This window comes from Oenanthe melanoleuca, chromosome 13 (assembly GCF_029582105.1).
Source record: "Oenanthe melanoleuca isolate GR-GAL-2019-014 chromosome 13, OMel1.0, whole genome shotgun sequence".
In the NCBI taxonomy this organism is placed as follows: domain Eukaryota; kingdom Metazoa; phylum Chordata; class Aves; order Passeriformes; family Muscicapidae; genus Oenanthe; species Oenanthe melanoleuca.
Window position 1 is genome coordinate 4,561,788 of NC_079347.1, and position 19,824 is coordinate 4,581,611.

Consider the following 19,824-nt stretch of genomic DNA (forward strand, 5'->3'; position numbering starts at 1 on the left):
TCAGGGCAAGGAATGGAGCTCCAGCCTGGGTGCTGTTCCCAGGCTCCTAACCCTCAAAACAGAAAAAAATAAATGAATAGAGGGGGATTTTGTTTTTACTCCATCACAAAGCTGCCAGATCTGGTTCTTTTTGGCACAGCTTTAGAAGGATTGCAGTGTCCCATCAGTGTCCCAGCCCAGAAATGAGGAGCAATCCTGGCCTGAGCCCATCCCTGTCACTGCAGGGCAAGGATGGGGCTGCTCTGAGTGGATTCACTGTGTGCTCCTTTTTCAGAGCATTAACTGAGCCTTGGAGGGAGGTTTGGCTCCTCCAGAAGGTTCTTGCTCTCTGCAAGCTGAAGTTGGCTCAGCTTTAGTCCCTCTCTGTTTCAACAATGCACTGGCAGCTTGCACAAGTCACCCGTGGTGCAGCTCCTGGCCAAGCCAGGGAGAAGCACAGGGGGTGACCCAGCCCTGGGTTTGAAATTGGGATAAATCACCCAGCCCTGCATCTAAAATTCTCATCAGTGACTCAGCCCTGAATTTAAAATCGGGATAAATCACCCAGCCCTGCATCTAAAATTCTGATCAATGACTCAGGGCTGGATTTAAAATTGTCAGAATCCTGTGTCCTGTTCTCAATAGCATCCAGCCCCTGGCTTCAGCCATCCCAGGGCTCCTGAGAAGACCCTCAGCCATGGTGTGAGTCTCCTGGTGCTTTTTCCCTGCTCTCGTGAGGTTTGCAAGGATGGACTGAGGGGATTTGGCTTTGATAAATGAAGGGGTTGTTGCTCTCCTTGGGTTCAGGGATGGGATTGAAAACCCAAATAAGCACAAAAAAGACTTTCCTGTGGTTTTGGAGATGCCAGGTTGAACTTGAGGGAGCTTCATCACCACCCACCCCCCAAACCATGATTTTCCAGGGGATTGTGTTGCAGAGCAGTGCCAGTTCCTGGAGCTGTGGGAAGCGGTCAGAAATCCTGCCAGTCCCAGCCCTTTTGATCAGGGATCTGTTTCACTGCCTGCTAATGGCTTTTGTCTGGTTAAAGCAGAGAAGCTGTGCTCTGAGAGAGCAGCTTGAAGCATTTAGGACTCATTAGGCTTCAAAGGAAAGAGGCCTGTACCATAAGCCAGAGGGGAGGAAAGGAGTGAGAGGATCCCATTAATGGAGAACAAAAATAAACCCCAGACAGGAAGGAAAATTCTATAGGTCTGACTCAGAGCTGCAGTCTCAACACTGTGGCTTCCAGGAGCTGCACAGGGAAAAACCCTCTGGCTTGGCTGCTGCCCACAGCAGAGCTGGACACCTGGGCAGTGCACAAGGCAGGAGCTGCCTTTGCAGGGATTTCATCCAGCCCAGGCCTGCACACCAGCAAACAGACAGGAGTCAGGCACCTGCTTTGATGGGGGATGTCACAGTGCTGGGACACCAGGGGCTGCTCCTGGTCATTGTCACACTGCTGGGACACCAGGGGATGTTCCTGATCATTGTCACACTGCTGGGACATCAGGGGATGTTCCTGATCATTGTCACACTGCTGGGACATCAGGGGCTGCTCCTGATCATTGTCACAGTGCTGGGACACCAGGGGATGCTCCTGGTCATTGTCACACTGCTGGGACACCAGGGGATGTTCCTCACCATTGTCACACTGCTGGGACACCAGGGGCTGCTCCTGATCATTGTCACACTGCTGGGACACCAGGGGATGCTCCTGATCCTTGTCACACTGGAGACAGACCAGGGGGATGCTCCTCACCATTGTTACACTGGGGACAGACCAGGGGGATGCTCCTGATCCTTGTCACACTGGAGACAGACCAGGGAGATATTCCTCACCATTGTCACACTGGGGACAGACCAGGGGGATGCTCCTCACCATTGTCACACTGGGGACAGACCAGGGGGATGCTCCTGATCCTTGTCACACTGGAGACAGACCAGGGAGATATTCCTCACCATTGTCACACTGGGGACAGACCAGGGGGATGCTCCTCACCATTGTCACACTGGGGACAGACCAGGGGGATGCTCCTCACCATTGTCACACTGGGGACACACCAGGGGGATGCATTTTGCTGAGTTTCCTCTTCTCTCTCCTGGAATGTCCTTGTCACCTTTACCTGTGCCTGATTCTGACAGGTATTTCATCTGTGTGAGGAAATGGGCTTTTTTTGGGTATTGTGCTGTGGATACTGTGAGAGCTGGGGAAAAAAAGAAGGTACTCACAGGAAAACAGGAGAGGAAGAGTTAATAGCCAAGCTAGCAGGTGGCAAACGTGTTTTGGTGAGAGCGAGTTTACCAGAGCTGTCACCTTCCTTGCACCAATGACATCCCTCCTGTCCTCAGCTCTGCAGTTTAGTCTGTAAAAGTGTGGTTGATTCTTTGATAAAATTGCTTTCTCCTGCCTGTAAGGAAGAGCTGTTGCTGTATCCCCTCTGTGTTCCAGGGAAGATCCTGTTCCGCCGCAGCCACATCCGCGACGTGGCCGTCAAGCGCCTGATCCCCATCGACGAGTACTGCAAGGTGAGGGGCTGGCAGCCTCAGGGCACGGGTGTGCCATCCCTGCCATCAGTCCTTTGGTCCAAACCCAGCCTTGGTTTGGCTTTTCTGTCCTCATGGTTCATGTGAGTGTGGCTCAGCCCCTGCTATCAATCCCTTTTTTTATTCAAACCCACCCAAAGTGGTTTAACTTTTCTATCCTTGTGCTTCATGTGAGTGTGGGTCAGCCCCTATCAATCAATTTTTTTTATTCAAACCCACCCATGGTTTAGCTTTTCTGTCCTCATGGTTCATGTGAGTGTGGCTCAGCCCCTGCTATCAATCCCTTTTTTATTCAAACCCACCCAAAGTGCTTCAGCTTTTCTCTCCTCATGCTTCATGTGAGTCTGGCTCAACCTTTACTATCAATCCCTTTTTTTGGTTCAAACCCACCCATGGTTTAACTTTTCTCTCCTCGTGGATTCATGTGAGTCTGGGTTATCCCCTGCCATAAATCCCTTTTTTAGGTTCAAACCCACCCAAAGTGCTTCAGCTTTTCTCTCCTTGTGGGTTCATATGAATGTGGGTCATCCCCTGCTATCAATCCATTTTTTAATTCAAACCCACCCAAAGTGGTTTAGTTTTTTTCTCCTCCTGGGTTCATGTGAGTCTGGGTTATCCCCTGCCATAAATCCCTTTTTTTATTCAAACCCACCCAAAGTGCTTCAGCTTTTCTCTCCTTGTGGGTTCATATGAATGTGGGTCATCCCCTACTATCAATCCCTTTTTTTACTCAAACCCACCCAAAGTTGTTTAGTTTTTCTCTCCTTGTGCTTCGTGTGAGTCTGACTCATCCCCTACTATCAATCCCTTTTTTTAATTCAAACCCACCCAAAGTGCTTCAGCTTTTCTCTCCTCCTGGGTTCCTGTGAGTGTGGGTTATCCCCTGCCATAAATCCCTTTTTTTATTCAAACCCACCCAAATTGCTTCAGCTTTTCTCTCCTCATGGTCCATGCTGGGGGCTTGGAGGGGGAAGCCCACTCCAGTTTGCACCCTGCTGCTGGGCTTTTCTTTTTTTTCTTTTTTTTTTTCCCTTCCTCTGTGCTTTTCTCCAGTTTCAAAGCAGAACCAGCTCTGGGAGGGCTGGGCAGGACCTGTGTCCATCAAGGTCCAAGGCTGTGTCCATCCCCACAGGTTTGGAGTGAAATTGTCACAATCAGGACTTGGTTTGAAGGACTCAGCTCCTCCAGCAGAGCCTTTCCTTTCCCACCTCCTGTTTCATGTAGCAGACAGCACTTGGGGCTGTGGGAAACAAACTCCAATTATTGGTTACAAAAACAGGGTAAGATGACTTGTACCTCAAAAAATTGTTGGAGCAGAGAGAAGGCTGAGACAATTTGCTCCATACTCTTGAAGGATATAAAACTGAAATGTAAGAGAAATTTTGATTTTAGGGCAGGTTTTTTTTTTTTTTGGCAGGGGAAACAAATTCCTGAAGTCCAGGATAAATTATTTTCACACAAGTGAAAATCAAGTGTGTCACATCTGGCCATGTCAAAGAGGAGCATTAGCACTTGCAGCAGCCATGGTAGGGCTGGTACCAAAAATCCAGTCTGAATGGAAATTGATTTCCAGTTGTTGGAAATATCTGCAAAGGCTGTAAAATCCATGGGAGTAGATGGGAAATGGAAGAATATCTATTCCTTAGTGAGGGAGGTGTGGCAGTGCTGTGGGATTTGGGCCCCAGCCAGACCATGGCAGTGATGCTGTGGCTGGAATAACAAGTGCAGGGATGGAGATGAATTAGGAAATGCATCTTGGCAGCTCTGCAGAGGGGCTGCAGACAGGAATCACTGCAGATGAGGGCAGAGTGATGGAGGTGTGGTACAAGGTGTGCTCTGAGGGAGCTGCTGCTGCTTGGCCCCTTTCTCCAGAGCCACTGAGCTGTGTCACACAGACAGACACGGCCATAAATTCAATTTTGGGGAAGAAAACGTCCCTCAGTGATAAAAATGCTGCAGCTGCCTCTTCCAGAGAGATGCCATTAGTGGCATAAAATATAATGAAGCCATTTGACTTAACAACTGGAACATAATGGCTGATGTTACGTGAGGCACTCAGGGAGCTGTGCTCTCCTCTGTTAATGCATCACCCAGGAGTCACCAGCTCTCCTGCCTGGCCTTGAGCTGCTGCTGTTACCAGAAAGCAGCTGGGCTGCCCAGGGGCTGCAGAGATGGCAAATCAGCAAGGAATGAGCAGAGAGAGCTGGGGGAGGAAGTTTCTGCTTTGTTGGCATCTCCTCTGAGGGATGTTGGGTGTCTTCATCCTCTCTGCAAAGGGCATGGCTGAGATTTGGGGTGGAAGCAGGAAGAGGAGCAGGAGGGGAATCACTGCTTTCACAGCTCCTGGAAAATGTGGCAATTTAAAGTAAAGAGCAGGAAAAGCAGTGAAGGAATCAGGGCAACTGGTAAAAGCAGTGAGTTGCTAAATGAGAATTTAAGCAGCCATTGGCAAGGAGAGGGAGCAGGGCCTGAAATGTCTTCCCACCTCTCCAGTTTATTCTCTTTGTGTTCCACATCTGCTGGTCTTTCTCCTAGTGTGGGATATGCCTTCCTCCTGCCTTAGGGTTTTGAGATTTTTTAGGGAGGTTGATGAAGGACTGGTGATGTTCTACCCCAGAGAGACTGGTGGCCCACTGCAAACACTGCTGCTGGGGAATGATCCTTCCTCACTGCCTGCAAGATGGATTTTTAATCGGATTTTTAATCCAAGAAGGATCCTCTGTCTGGTCCTTTCTCCCCCCTTTCTGCAGGCAGCAGGGTGGAAAGGTGACTTTGCTGTGGCTCCAACACCAAGGCCCAGAACTCTGTCCTGATGGCCACTGCTCTGGTGGCAGGGCCAGGGCTGGGACCCTCTGCAGGCTGCTTGTGGCCAGCAGGACAGCAGGGTGGGCTTGCTTCAGAACACCCTGGAAAGGAGCTGGGGGCCCTGTCTCCCTCCTTGTGTTCTCTGGGACCTTCCCCTGCTCTCAGAGGGCACAGAGCCTTCTCCAGGCCACAAAATCCCAGATTTTGGCAGGGGGGAATCACTGAGATCACGGGATGCTGGAGCTGGGGAGTGGTGCCACATGGGAATGGCATCCTTGCAAAAGCTGATATTTGAACAGCCCTTCCCTGGGCCCAAGAGCCGAGGGGGAGAGGTTTTCTGTCTGCTGTCCCATGATCCTGGCCCATCATTAGTGGTCTGACAGTCTGCTGTGCTGGCACTGGGCTGCCTGGGAGGGTTTGGGGCAGTGAGGAGCCACATCTGATCCCTGTGGTCACCCCAGGGCCCTGCAGCTGTGGCTTTGTCTCCAGGAGAGAAATGAGGGGAAGTTTGCTCTGCTCACGCTGCTGTCACGAGGCTGCTGGGCCAGCAGACAGAGGGGAGGGGGAATTGTGCAGAAAGCTGGTTATAAATCTGCTCCAGGCAGGGCTGCAGCTCTGCTGCCTGATTTTAATGCTCCCTTTTTCCTGGAACTCTCACCCTGCAGGTCCCACTGCTGGAGCTTCTTTACAGGAGATTCCTGGAAGGGAAGGAAGCAGAGGGAATTCTGCATCTCCTGCCATTGCACAGCAGCCCCCCAGCCCTGTGCTGTGTTTTTCCCTCCCCATGGCCCAGGGGAGCATTTTTGGGATGGCACTGGGAGTCTGCCACTGCCCAGCCTTTCCCAAGGATGCTCCACGCTGGGAGCTGAGCTGGGAGAGTGCAGGGACACCCCTGAGGCTCTGAGCTGGGGCTGGCTGAGCTGGGCCTGGGCAGTCTCTGCCTGTCCCTCAGTGGTGGGGGGGCTGGAGGGGCTCCCTGGGTTTGCTGTGCCTCTCACCTTTGGGGCCCCTCCTGTCCCAGGCCCTGCTCTCCCAGGGGCCCCCCCTGGCTCCTTGCACAGTTTTGGGGTTTCCCATCACCGGTGTCTCTGTTTGCTCCCCAGGCTCTGATCCAGCTGCCCCCCTACATCTCCCAGTGCGAGGAGGTGCTGCAGTTCTTCGAGACACGGCCGGATGACCTGAGCCCCCCCAAAGAGTGAGTGGGGAGGGTGGGGGACACTGGGAGGGTGTGGGAGAAACTGGGAGGGTGGGGGAGAAAATGGGAGGGTGTGGGAGAAACTGGGAGGGTGAGAAACACAAACTGGGATGGTGGTGAGACACAAACTGGGATGGTGAGAGACACAAACTGGGATGGTGAGAGACACAAACTGGGATGGTGTGAGGCACAAACTGGGATGATGATGAGGCACAAACTGGGATGATGATGAGGCACAAACTGGGATGATGATGAGGCACAAACTGGAATGGTGGTGAGACACAAACTGGGATGGTGGTGAGACACAAACTGGGATGGTGGTGAGACACAAACTGGGATGGTGGTGAGACACAAACTGGGATGGTGATGAGGCACAAACTGGGATGGTGATGAGACACAAACTGGAATGGTGGTGAGACACAAACTGGGATGGTGAGAGACACAAACTGGGATGGTGTGAGACACAAACTGGGATGGTGTGAGGCACAAACTGGGATGATGATGAGGCACAAACTGGGATGATGATGAGGCACAAACTGGGATGATGATGAGGCACAAACTGGGATGGTGTGAGGCACAAACTGGGATGGTGAGACACAAACTGGGATGGTGTGAGACACAAACTGGGATGGTGTGAGACACAAAATGGGATGGTGGTGAGACACAAACTGGGGTGGTGTGAGACACAAACTGGGATGGTGTGAGACACAAACTGGGATGGTGTGAGACACAAACTGGGATGATGATGAGGCACAAACTGGGATGGTGTGAGACACAAACTGGGATGGTGGTGAGGCACAAACTGCCTTGGACTTGCTGATATCCACTGGTGTCTCTGGTGTCCATCAGCAATTCCCTTGTGAGTCACAGCTCTGGGATTTGGAGACTTTGATGGAGAGCAGCTCCATGCAGCTCAGGGTGGGCACCTCTGCCTCCAGAGGGGGAGTGGAAACATTTCTCTGGGACCCCACTGAGTGTTGGTCTCTTCCTGAGCCCCTTTCCACTTGCAAATACCAGTCTCAGGAACATGCTCAGCCTGCCAATCCTCACTTCACACATTTAAACACCCTCTGCCTCCTTGCAAAGGCATTTTCCCCTCTCCATACCAAGGCTCCAGAGCCTCCACACAGGGAATCTTGCCTGCCTTACACAACTCTGTGGTTCTAAGTCTTGTGACTGTGAGCTGCTCTGGCCAGGAGCCTCCCATCTCCCACTAATCACGAGCATCATAAATCTGAGCAGCCTCCTCATGTCCTGCTCTGCTGCTCTCCCTGTCCCTGCTGCCTGTGGCACAGCTCAGCAGAGCCCGAGTGCTGGAGGAGGCTGATTGATTGTGAGGGGAAAGGCAATAAATTGATTTGACACCATTCTCTATTGGAAGGGTGTGGAGGTAGATAAAGGGATTTTGTTTTTCTCCCCTGAGCCTGTCAGGTCTCAGTGTGGTGCTTGGGTGGACTGCATCTTCTCCCTGGAATTCTGATTATTTTCATTCCCTCTCTTAATTCCCCCTTCCCCCATCCCTGCTTTCCTCCTTTGGCTTGGCCTGTGATCATTTCATCATTCCTCCTGCAGCTCGTGGTCACTGCTCTGAGAGCCCCAGAGCCCATTAACTAATTGCTTGCTGTCACTGATGCTCTCCTCTGTCCTGCCCAGCCATTGCTCACCACTTAACCTGGGTCATCCCTCAGGGAAGGTCATCCTCTAGGGAAGGTTATCATTCAGGGAAGGTTATCATTCAGGGAAGGTTATCATTCAGGGAAGGTCATCATTCAGGGAAGCTCATCTCTTAGAGCTCATCCTTTAGGGAGGGTCACCCTCAATGGAAGGCTCAGCTCAGGGACAAGCAAGGGACACCAGGACAAGATGATCTTGCAGGGACATCACAGAGGGGTGTATCATGGGGTGGGGCTGTTTTGGGATGTGGGGCTCTGCCTGTGCCCTGCAGGAGGAGGAGCTGCTCTGCAGCAGGAGTCAGCCTGCAGCTGAGGGAGCTTTGGCCATGGGGTGGAAGGGCAGCCTCAGTCTCACACCCACCCTCCTCTCCTTTATTTTGTGTTCTAGGCTGAGCCAGAAACGAGGCAGGGTGGGCAGGGGTGGGGAGACCTTTGTGTGCTGAGTGGGGCAGCCCTGGGAGCTGCAGCTCCCACCCATGAGTGCAGTGCCCTGTCACCTCCCTGCCTGGGCTCTGAGGCAGAGGGGCTGCCTGCAGCCCAGCCCCAGACTGTTCTTGTGCTGGGACAATCCACAGGGTCCTGGCTGCAGAATTCTGTGTGTTGGTGAGTTTTGGCCATTGCAGGGCTGGGGGGGCGAGTGGGTGATGCTGAACCCAGTGGTGGTTGTGCTGCCTCTCCTGCCTGTCCCTGTCCATGGACAATGTTCTGCTCCCTTTTCCCTTCCATGGACAATGTTCTGCTCCCTTTTCCTCTCCATGGACAATGTGCTGCTCCCTTTTCCTCTCCATGGACAATGTGCTGCTCCCTTTTCTCCTCTCCATGGACAATGTTCTGCTCCCTTTTCCCTTCCATGGACAATGTGCTGCTCCCTTTTCCTCTCCATGGACAATGTGCTGCTCCCTTTTCTCCTCTCCATGGACAATGTGCTGCTCCCTTTTCCCCTCCATGGACAATGTGCTGCTCCCTTTTCCTTCTCTTCATGGACAATGTGCTGCTCCCTTTTCCTCTCCATGGACAGTGTGCTGCTCCCTTTTCCTTCTCTCCATGGACAATGTGCTGCTCCCTTTTTCCTCCATGGACAATGTGCTGCTCCCTATTTTTCCTCCTCTCCATGGACAGTGTGCTGCTCCCTTTTCCTCTCCATGGACAATGTGCTGCTCCCCTTTTCCTTCCCTCCATGGACAGTGTGCTGCTCCCCTTTTCTCCTCCTCTCCATGGAGAATGTGTTCTTTTCTTTCTGTCCCCCTCCATAGACAATGTGCTGCTTTTCATTCTCCTCCTCTCCATGGACAATGTGCTGCTCCCCATTCTCCTCTCCATGAGGAATGTGATGCTCCCCTTTTTCCTCTCCATATAGAATGTGATGCTCCCCTTTTTCCTCTCCATATAGAATGTGCTGCTCCCTTTTTCCTCTCCATGGACAATGTGCTGCTCCCTCTCCTGCAGCACACAGAGGGACTCAGTGGGTGCCCCTGGTCCCTTTGCCCCAGCATCTCAAGGACATCCCCACCCCACTCCCAATGCCAGAGGGGTATTTATTAGCTACAATTCAAAATGCTAATGAATGAAAGTCCTTGACTGTCTCCTCTGGAGGGGCTGGGAGCCCATTCCCGAGGCCTGGAGTGCTGCCAGCTCAGCAATAACGAGATGGGAGCTGTGATAGACGCGGGGCTGGCTTTGGCCGGATGTCATCCTTCATCCAGCAGATAAATACTGTGCTCTGGGAGCTTGAGAGGGAGCCAGGCCATGAATGGAGTGGGGGAGAGGGGAAAAAAACAAAAAAACAGCAAAAAACAACAACAACAAAAAAAACAAAACCAAACCAAACCAAACAAAAAAAAAAACAAAAAACAAAACAAAAAAAACAACAAAACAAAACAAAAAAAACCCCAAACAAACAAAAAAGAAAAAAAACAACAAAAAAAACCAAAAACAAACAAAAAAAAAACCCAAAAAAAAAAAACCAAAAAGCAACAACAAAAAAAAAAAAAAAAAAAAAAAAAGGAAAAAGGAAAGAGATTTTTCTGCTGGGTGGCTGAAGGAGGGGGAACAGCACTGCTCATCCACTATCACTTCTGCTCACCCCTGCCCACGAGGGTGGCAGTGAGGGGACGTGCCTGTGGGTGCTGTTGGACCCACCCTGTGCTGTTCTGTCCGGGGTGCAGGTGGGGCTGCACCCAAGGGTGTCACCCCAGGGTGTCAAACCCTGCCAGGGACACAGCTGGCTGCAGCCCTTGGAGCTCTGCTTTAACTGCAACCCTTGGAATTCTGCTTTAACTGTATTTCTTGGAGCTCTGGTTTAGCTGCAGTTTGTGGAATTCTGGTTTAACTGCAGTTTGTGGAATTCTGGTTTAACTGCATTTTATGGAATTCTGGTTTAGCTGCAGTTCATGGAATTCTGGTTTAGCTGCAGTTCATGGAATTCTGGTTTAACTGCAGTTTGTGGAATTCTGGTTTAGCTGCAGTTCATGGAATTCTGGTTTATCTACAGTTTATGGAATTCTGGTTTAACTGCAGTTCATGGAATTCTGGTTTATCTACAGTTTATGGAATTCTGGTTTAACTGCAGTTCATGGAATTCTGGTTTAACTGCAGTTTATGGAATTCTGGTTTAACTGCAGTTCATGGAATTCTGGTTTAACTGCAGTTCATGGAATTCTGGTTTAGCTGCAGTTCATGGAATTCTGGTTTACCCACAGTGTGTGGAGCTCTGGTTTAAGCTCCAAGCCCCAGCCTGTCTCAAGTTGAGGAAAAGGCTCCAATTCTGACTTTATTCCTCTTCCTTCCACCACTGCTCCCAGCTGTAGGATGTCACACCAGGGGTGGGATGGCAGGGGAAGGTGAAGCCCTCCCTCCATCCCCTCTTTCCTCATCCCAGACTTCCCTCGTCCTCCAGGAGAGCAGAGGGGGCTGGCAGGGTTTCCACTGGTGGCTTTTGTGATGTGGCTTTTGTGACTGGAACTCCTCCACTGCTTCCAGCCCATGTGGGTCAGAGTGAGCCTGGATCCAGAGGAATTTGTGAAGAGCAGTGAGGGGAGAAGAGAAATGGTTGTGGAAAAAGAAATCTCTGGAAAGTCAGCAGTCTGGGGGATGTGGGATTTTTTCTGCTCAGCGTTGGATGGAAGCCCTGCAGCTTCAAAGAAGAGAAATCATCACATTCCTGCTCCCCTGTCTCTCAGCAGGTCTGCCCAGCACAGGATGCTGAGGTGGGAGGTTCTGTGTGCTCCCTCCCACCCTGCTGCAGCTCAGAGCTGGTTTCAACCACAGCAGAGCTGCTGGAATAAACTGGGGCAGGCTGAAGGGCTGGGCACTGAGCCACTGCTGAGTCAAAGCTTTCAGCTGGATTTCAGCTGTGGGATGTGAGGGAGCCCAGGTTAACTCTGGAGAAGCAAGGCCCTGATAGTTATTAACAATTTATTGATATTAATTGTAATATATATGTAAATACCTTATAAAAAAAAGGCCTTGTAAATTCAAGCCTTATTACTCAGCTGAGCTAATAGCTGGCCTAAAGAGGAACCCAGCAACTTTTCCTGAGAACAGCAGAAAACACTTGTTCTCATCAGGAAGAATCCTGAGACTGAAACAGTTACACCTGTGAAAACTCTCCTGAATAGTTAAAGAAAAACACACAATTTCTTAAAAGAGACATTTGCACATAGGCACCTCTTAATCAAACAGATTAACCAGTTACTGACCAGTTAGAGATAGACACAATTCTTTTGTAAAACCCTGTAAATTAGGGTGTGAAAATAACCCAAAATCTTCTTTCACTACATGAACAAGGGCATATCTCATCTCATTTCTATCTCTAACACATTCTACAGCAACAATTATTAATTATTACCAAGGTATTAATATGGCCAAGTAGGTTTTTATTAATTTCCCACAGTTACAAGTGGGATGTGGTGGGGAAGGGGCTGTTCCCAGAGGCTGGGGGTGAGAAATGAGAAACCCCTTCAATTAAAAGCACTTTCCACTGGGATTTTTGGGGAGCTGAGCAGCCCATCATGTATAAACACTTAAAAAGTTGTTGCTTTGGCCTTTGTCCCTGCTCTGGGATGGAGGGGCTGCAGGAAGCCACTCAGGAGCTTTTGCTGGTGAGCCCTGAGTTGGTTTGGATCAGGATTCCTGAGTTGGTGCTGTTGGTTTGGATCAGGATTCCTGAGTTGGTGCTGTTGGTTTGGATCAGGATTCCTGAGTTGGTGCTGTTGGTTTGGATCAGGATTCCTGAGCCCTGAGTTGGTGCTGTTGGTTTGGATCAGGATTCCTGAGTTGGTGCTGTTGGTTTGGATCAGGATTCCTGAGTTGATGCTGTTGGTTTGGATCAGGATTCCTGAGCCCTGAGTTGGTGCTGTTGGTTTGGATCAGGATTCCTGAGTTGGTGCTGTTGGTTTGGATCAGGATCCTGCTGGCTGCAGCTCTGGGGTCGTGTCCTGCTCTCCAGACAGATCCCAGCTTCTGCACCAAGTTTGTTTTGCATTTCTCCTGATTGCCACGTGCACTTTCACCAGGAGTTCAGGCAGATCCCAGAACAGCCTCCTCCTCTCTTTCTGCTAGAGCTGCCTTTCCTGGATGGCAGCAGACAGAAATCCCAGATTCCTGCAGAGTCCCTGCCTTGTGCCAGCTCCCAGGACAGAGCAGTGGCTTTTCTGAGCTCCCAGGGCAGGTTCTGAGCTTGGCCAGCTCTGCAGTGCCCTGGGGTGTGGGGACAGGGTTTCCTTTCAGTGCTGCTGGAGCATTTCCTAAACATCTCTTCTCCCAGACAAGGGCTCTCTTGTACCCCATTCCTCCCCTCCATAACCTTTGCAAACATCTCCAAGCTTGCTGCATGCTTAGGAGATGAACCCTCTTCTCCTGACAGCTATTTTGGTGGCATTACTGTATTGCAGCAGGATATTTTTTTTTACAAGAGAGGGTTTTTTTTTTTATTATTTTTTCATATGAGGGAGATGTTTTCTCAGAATGCTGACCTCAGATCCCTTTTGATGTGGCTCCTGCGTGGGTTTGCAGCAGCTGGAGTTGTTCCCCTTGTGTTGGTGCTCCAGTTCTTCACCTATTCCAGGAGCTGGCCACAAAATGTGGCCCAAAGCCACATTTGGGGACACTTTTTTCCTGTGAGTCCCACTGCAAGATGGCTTTTTCTGTGTGACAATGTCCCTGCAGCTCTGGGACCTGCCTGACCCAGCAGCCACCAAATGTACCTTAGGAAAGAGTTTAAAAACTCAACCCAGCTTGTAACAGCTCTTCTTTAGACCTTGGTTTATAATTAATGACTTTTAATTAACATTTCTTGCCTGAATTATGACCTTGCAAGTCCATGAAGAATTTCAGTGTCCCCAGCATCCTGCAGTGAGTAGTTTAGCAGGTGTCTTACAAGGCTGTTGCAAAGCAGCCTCGTGGTGTTTGGTTTTATTTCACCTCCCATTCTGCTCACTTTGCTGAGCCCCCATCTCAGCCCTTCCCACCCCTGGATCCACAGGGATGCTGCCTGGAGAAGATGCTTGAGAAACCTGACTCTCTTTTCCTAAAAAAAAAAACAAACCATGGCATGGGGGAATTATTGAATGTGCTGAGTTCTCCTTGTCAAAGTTTCTTTTCAGGGGATTCTGAGGTTCTTGAAGCACACTGAGCTGAGCTCACTGAGACTCTGGAGTGGGCTCAGAGCTTTGAGTGGGGCTCCAGTCACTCAGGAGCCCTTCAGAGTTCTGGCAGCAGCTGGAGGAGCATTCCTGGCTTTTAGCACCTCTGTGGGGCTTTTTGGTGTCCCCCTGTCACAGCTGTGCCTTATAACTTGGGAGGGGCTGGAGTTAAATGAGATTTACAGGGGAAGGCAGAGTGGTTTTTCCTTCTGCTGCTGGAGCCACGAGTTCCCAGGGAGCTCCACAGGAGGAGGAGGTTCTGCTGAGGGTTTTTTTGCTTTTGTTGCTGTTTCCTGTCTTGTCTGAGCTCCTGTCCCCTCTGAGGTGCTTGGGCTGGGGCTGCTGCTCTTCAGACCTTGCAGCTCTTTGTGTCCCTGCCAGGAACATCCCAGCAAAGTGAAATCACAGCTCCTGCTTTGCCCCCTCAGTCAGACAGAGCAGAGAGAGGAAGCAGGGGATGAGTTACAGTGATGGGTTTAGCAGAAGGAAAGGGAAAAGGGAAAAGCAGCAGTTATTGCCATCAGCAGGAGGGTGCCATTCCCACCTGCTGATCCCAGCCTGGCTTTGCTTCCCTTCCCTTTGTACCTCTGAACTGGGGGAGTTCTAATGGGGTTTATTCATTAACTCACATTTAGCTCTGCAGTTTCTCTGTTGAGAAGTCTTTGGGATGCTCAGTCCCACAGATTCCTCTCTTGGCCTCTGCACAGTCTGGTCTGTGAACTCAACAGGCTCCAGTTTCTGTAACAATGTCCTGTTTGTTTCCACTCCATCTGGGCTGCATTTTATTTCATTTTATTGCTGCTTCCATGGATGAGTGCCTGAGGTGCTGGGTGGGAGTTGCAAGGCTAGGCCAGCACCCAAACCCACTGAGGGAAGGACAAAACATCAAATTTCTGAATGAAAGGAGGGGGCAGGGGATGTTTGCAGGGTGGTGATGCCCACCTGGGGTGGTTGAGGGAGGTCAGAGGCCCCAGCAGAGCCTGGGTGGGTTTGTCACTCAGCCACCACCCCAACTGTCCCCTCGCTCTGCTGACACTCTTCTTCTCTTTTCCAGGGAGCCCATTGGAAAGAAGAGGTCAGGTAAGGACTCCTCTCCTCTCTGCTGACCCACAGCTCCTCCTGCACCCCGAGCTGAGGTCCCAGCCCAGACCAGCCCCTGCTCTGCTCCCCCTGGGGCTCCCAGCTCCATCCCCTGGGATCTCACTGCAGCCCCCATCCCAACCCCCTGAGCTCTGTGGTGCTCCCCAGGGTGGGCCAAGCTCTCAGCAGTGCCCTGCACCCCCAGCCCAGCCCATCCCTGCCTCAGTGTCCCTTTGTTCCCCATCAGGGATAATCCAGAGAACAGCCTCTCTCCTGCACAGAGGTACTAACAGCTGCCCTGCCCTGCTCTGCCTTTCTCTGGCCTCACCAGCTTGTCACCAGCTCATCACCCTTGCCAGAAGCTGTCACACCCCCTGTGGCTTTCTGTGGGGGCTGGTGGCACAGGGCTTGGGGCAGCTCCACGTGCCCCAGCTCCTGCTGAAGGGCTGTGTAGGGGCTGTGTGATGGGACAGGGGTCAGGGGTGGTGACAGACAGAGAGATCTCTATTTCTGGTCTTGAAACTTGTGGTTTATTGCACAGGGTGTGGGTAAAAAGGGCAGAAAGGGAGTGGGGGATAGTAAGAGTGCTAAGAGGTAAGAGAGCAAAGTAAGAGAGATTTTCCCATTTACAACACAACAGATCTTTTCTGTTGAATATTCTGATTTCCACTAACCAGTCTAATACAAAATGCAAATCCTATGGCATTTACATGCAGCCTATAAGAATCATGACATTACCATCATGTGTTATACTTTAAACCCTAAAAATTATTCTCTGGACCCCTTCTGCCAAGCTAGCAGGGTCTTCTCTGACCTTTGGACCATTGTTGATCAAGAGGGGATGACTTTTGGCCAGCCATCCTATTGTCTTCTAGTTGTTTAGTGGCTAAGGTTTGGTATCTCAAGGATGGCTTTCATTTCAATCTCACTTATGCTTTCCATATTCTCAAAATCTTTTGCCAGGCAATCATATTTCTGAGGTTTTCCTGATTCATCCTTCCCAGCAGCTCTGCAGAATCCCAGCAGAGCAGAGGGATGTCTGAGCTGCCTGGGGCACTGTGGGCAGTGCAGCAGGACCTTCTCCTTCCCCTGGAGCTGTGGGAGCCTGGGGAAGGAGCTTGGCTCTGTGCTGCTCAGGAGAGGGGACAGCTCTGAAAGACCCATTGTTGGTGTGGTTTGGGGTCATTTGAGCTTCCCAGAAAGGGCAGAGAGGAGTGAAGAGCCTTTGATCTGTGGGTTAAGGAGGCACCTTTCAGCTGCTGGAGCTGCAGAAGGTGTGAAAATGGTGTGAGCTTCTTTGGGGAGGAAGGTCTGGGCTTTGGAAATTCTGCTGAAATCAGTGGTGGAGAGGATTTTGGCCAGAGAACTGGCTCTGCCATCACCTGTGTGAGCAAACTCACCTGTGAGTGAGTGGATTCCTCCTGCAGGGAGGGACCAGACCTGACCCCAAAGAGCTGCAGGAGCTGGTGCTGTCCCAGTGCTTCTCTGATCTGCTGGCTGGGTGCAGATGGGAAGCTCTGCTGGTGATGGTGGCTCCTGGTTTTGGTCTGTCCTCATGGGCTGAGTGCTCTCCTCTGGGACTCACAGGGTTTTACCAGGATGGTTTAAACCTTTGCACAGCATTTTCTGCTCAGTCTCTGGCTACTCTCTCTCCAAGCAGGACATTGGGATAATTTTAAAGCTCTTACGAGACAAAAAAAAGTGAGGGTAAAATTCCATTTAAGGACCCTGCCTGTTAGAGCTGCTCTGCCTTGGGTGCTCTGGCCTCTCTAGGGTTGAGAGGAAGAGGTAGAAAATTGCACAACTCAGTTCAGTGAGGGCAAAATTCACTTTAAGGACACTGCCTGTTAGAGAAGCAGGAGTTAGTTCTCCATTGAGAAGGAAGAGTTTGGATACCATCCAAGGCAGAGGCTGCTCTGGCAGGGCAGGGTGTGCTGTTCTGCCCCTGGCAGCAGCCACCAGGGCAAGGTGTTTGTTCTCAGTAACACTGCACAGGGCTGATGCCTCGTGCCAGACGTGCTCAGAGATTCCTCTCGCTGTCTTGCATTTCCTGGCAGCAGAAAACAGAATTTGGTTCAGCTGCTGTCACCCCAACCCCTTGTATACCTTGAGGAAATCCCTGGTGGTTCATTGGGTCCTGCTTAGAGGCAGCAGATGTGCAGCAAGGCACAAAAAAAAAAAATACTCCTTCAATCCAGGATGTCCCCACAGAGGGGTCATGCAACAGCTGCTAACAAACAGAAATCACGAGGATTTTCCAAAAAGCAATTTCCCAATTGCACTCAGAGAGGGGGTGAACTGCTCTTGAGCAGAGTTGGAAGGAGCTCTGAGGTGCTGGCAGCAGCAAGCTGGGTTTGGCAGTGGGATTTGAGCAAACACTGGGCTGCAGAGTGGGGTAAAGTGCTGCTGCTGTGGTGGCCACGAGACTCAGATGACATTTGCAGTTTTGAGGAGAGCCCAGTGTGTGTGAGCACTGGAAATAAAATCAAATCAAATCTGCTTTCTTTGCTTAGCTTGCTTTCCCAGCATTTGTAATCCCACCTGGCTGGGGCTGAGCGTGGGCTCTGCACAGCTTGCAGGGGGTGGATTATTCCCCAGACTTTGGGGCTCTGCCTTGGCCACTGATTTAGGCACGTCTAAAAGTAGTCATGCCATCAGTCCCTGAGACTGTTCTGAGCGTTTCTGTTCTCTCAGCCTCTCACAGTTGCACAGAAAGCACAGATGGAGAGCCATGGGTTCGTGCAAGCCAGCCTGGAGCTGCCTCCAGTTTCTATTTGGGTGGAGCTGCCCAGGGAGGCTGCAGAGACCTCAGATGCCCCTTTGCCAGTTTGGTTTTAGCTGCTTTCTTGTGTGCCCACGTGGGATGTCCCTGCAATGGCAGAGGGACCCCAAAGTGAGGTGTTTGCTCTGAGGAGAGGCACTGGAAACACAGCAGCCACAGGGGAGCTCTGCAACTCCACTGGTGGATGGTATTTCCATGTGATTGTTTCTCAGATTCTGGAAGAATCCCTGGAGGGATGAGAGGGTTTGCAAAGAATTCAGCAGATTTTTCAGTGCCTGTTTCAGTGAGCAATGAGCAGGAGGGTCTCCCTTGCAGTGCTGATCATCCCAAACCCCTCAGGTCTGGAAGAAGAGGGGCTGGGAGCTCTGGCTCTGACCACACAGGCAGAGCAGGAAGGGACTTTACCCAAAGAATGACATTTTTGGGAGATGCATTAGGCAAAGGCTGCAGTGTGCAACAGGCTTCAAACCTGTGTCCCTAATTCAGTGCTGAGCTCTTTGTTTCCCTCTGGGAACACCAAAGCTCTGTCACAAGCTCCTCACTTTTTTCACAAAGCCAGAAGCTGGAAAGGCTGGAAACATCACAAGCAGCCCCATATCTGTGAGATTTCCTTTCCTGCTGGTTGTACATCCCAGCCTAGGGCTGGCCCTGGGATGTGCTGAGTGTCTCTCCTGCATCCAGGGTGAGCATCACTTGTGCAAGCCCAGCCCAAGGGCCTCAGTGCTCCCTGGACTCCATGGATTCCCCTTTCCTGGCCACATTTGTGTCACTGTCACAGCTGAGGATGCACAGTCTGTGCTCCTGCCTGGGCTGTCTGCAAACCTCTTCTGTGGGACAAACTCCTCCTCCCCTCCCCAGCTGCAGAGCTTTGGTGCTCTCCCATCTCCCTGGGCAGCTTTACACCATTGCTGTTTTGAGTCTGGCTGTGTGCTCAGGGTGCTGGCTGTGTGCTCAGGGTGCTGTATGTGGGCTCCTGGCTGTGTGCTCAGGATGCTGGATGTGTGCTCAGGATGCTGTTTATGTGCTCCTGGATGTGTGCTCAGGGTGCTGGGTATGTTCTCAGGGTGCTGGATGTGTGCTCAGGGTGCTGTATATGTGGTGCTGGGTGTGTTCTCAGGGTGCTGTATATGTTCTCAGGGTGCTGGTTGTGTGCTCAGGGTGCTGTTTATGTGCTCCTGGATGTGTGCTCAGGGTGCTGGGTATGTTCTCAGGATGCTGGATGTGTGCTCAGGGTGCTGTATATGTGCTCCTGGATGTGTTCTCAGGGTGCTGGTTGTGTGCTCAGGGTGCTGTATATGTGCTCCTGGGTATGTGCTCAGGGTGCTGGGTATGTTCTCAGGGTGCTGGTTGTGTGCTCAGGGTGCTGTTTATGTGCTCCTGGATGTGTGCTCAGGGTGCTGTTCCTCACTCCAGGGTGTGTTTTTTGTGGCTGAGGATGATTAGACCAGGTGAAGATGCTCCCAAAATTAACACCCACCTCTTCCTCCAGCTCAGTTTACCACTTCCCTTGCTGGTTTAATGGGTACATTGGAGGATCCAGAATTGGCTGCTGAAACTACAAATATCCTCAGAGGCACAGGTGTAATTACAGCCTGGGAGGCACAAAGGAGAGACTTACCTCTTCCTGCAGTTGTTATTCTTCTCTCAGGGGCTGGGCAGATCCTCAGATGCTTTAAGCACAAACCTTTAATTGAGCTGCTAGAACAGACAGTCCCAGCACCCACCATTCACTTTGGAGGGTTATTTTTAACTCTGCTGCCCCACCTCAGGGTTTTGGTGCTTCCATGAGCAGGAACAGATCCTGTGCACTTGGCCAGCTCACCTGGAGCTCTGCAGAGTGCTGTTTATAGCAGATGGGCACTGACAATTTCCTGCTTTTCCTTTCAATAACACTGTCCCTGCAGCCACATGCTTCATTTAAATCTTGGTTGTGGTCTGGCATTCTCAGAACCAGTTGTGACCTGTTGTGAACAGAACTTCTCCAGGAGGCAGCAGAACATCCTGGGAATCCTGATGTCAGGAAAATTAATCCACAAACAGCAGAGGTTTATGTCCAAAAAGGAGACAGAGGAGTCCTCTTTGCTTTATTCCAATAAAGGGAGAGGCCATGGGCCATTCCCCTG

The 19,824-nt window shown here is 51.0% G+C and overlaps 1 protein-coding gene across 1 annotated transcript in view; it reads left to right on the forward strand.

Moving 5' to 3' along the window:
• SH3PXD2B (SH3 and PX domains 2B) overlaps positions 1-19,824 on the forward strand; it is a 58,920-nt gene that overhangs the window by 25,388 nt on the left and 13,708 nt on the right. The window contains 3 exon segments of the mRNA XM_056502632.1: positions 2,430-2,506; positions 6,433-6,524; positions 14,894-14,919. Of these exon segments, the coding sequence (XP_056358607.1) occupies positions 2,430-2,506; positions 6,433-6,524; positions 14,894-14,919 (195 nt within the window).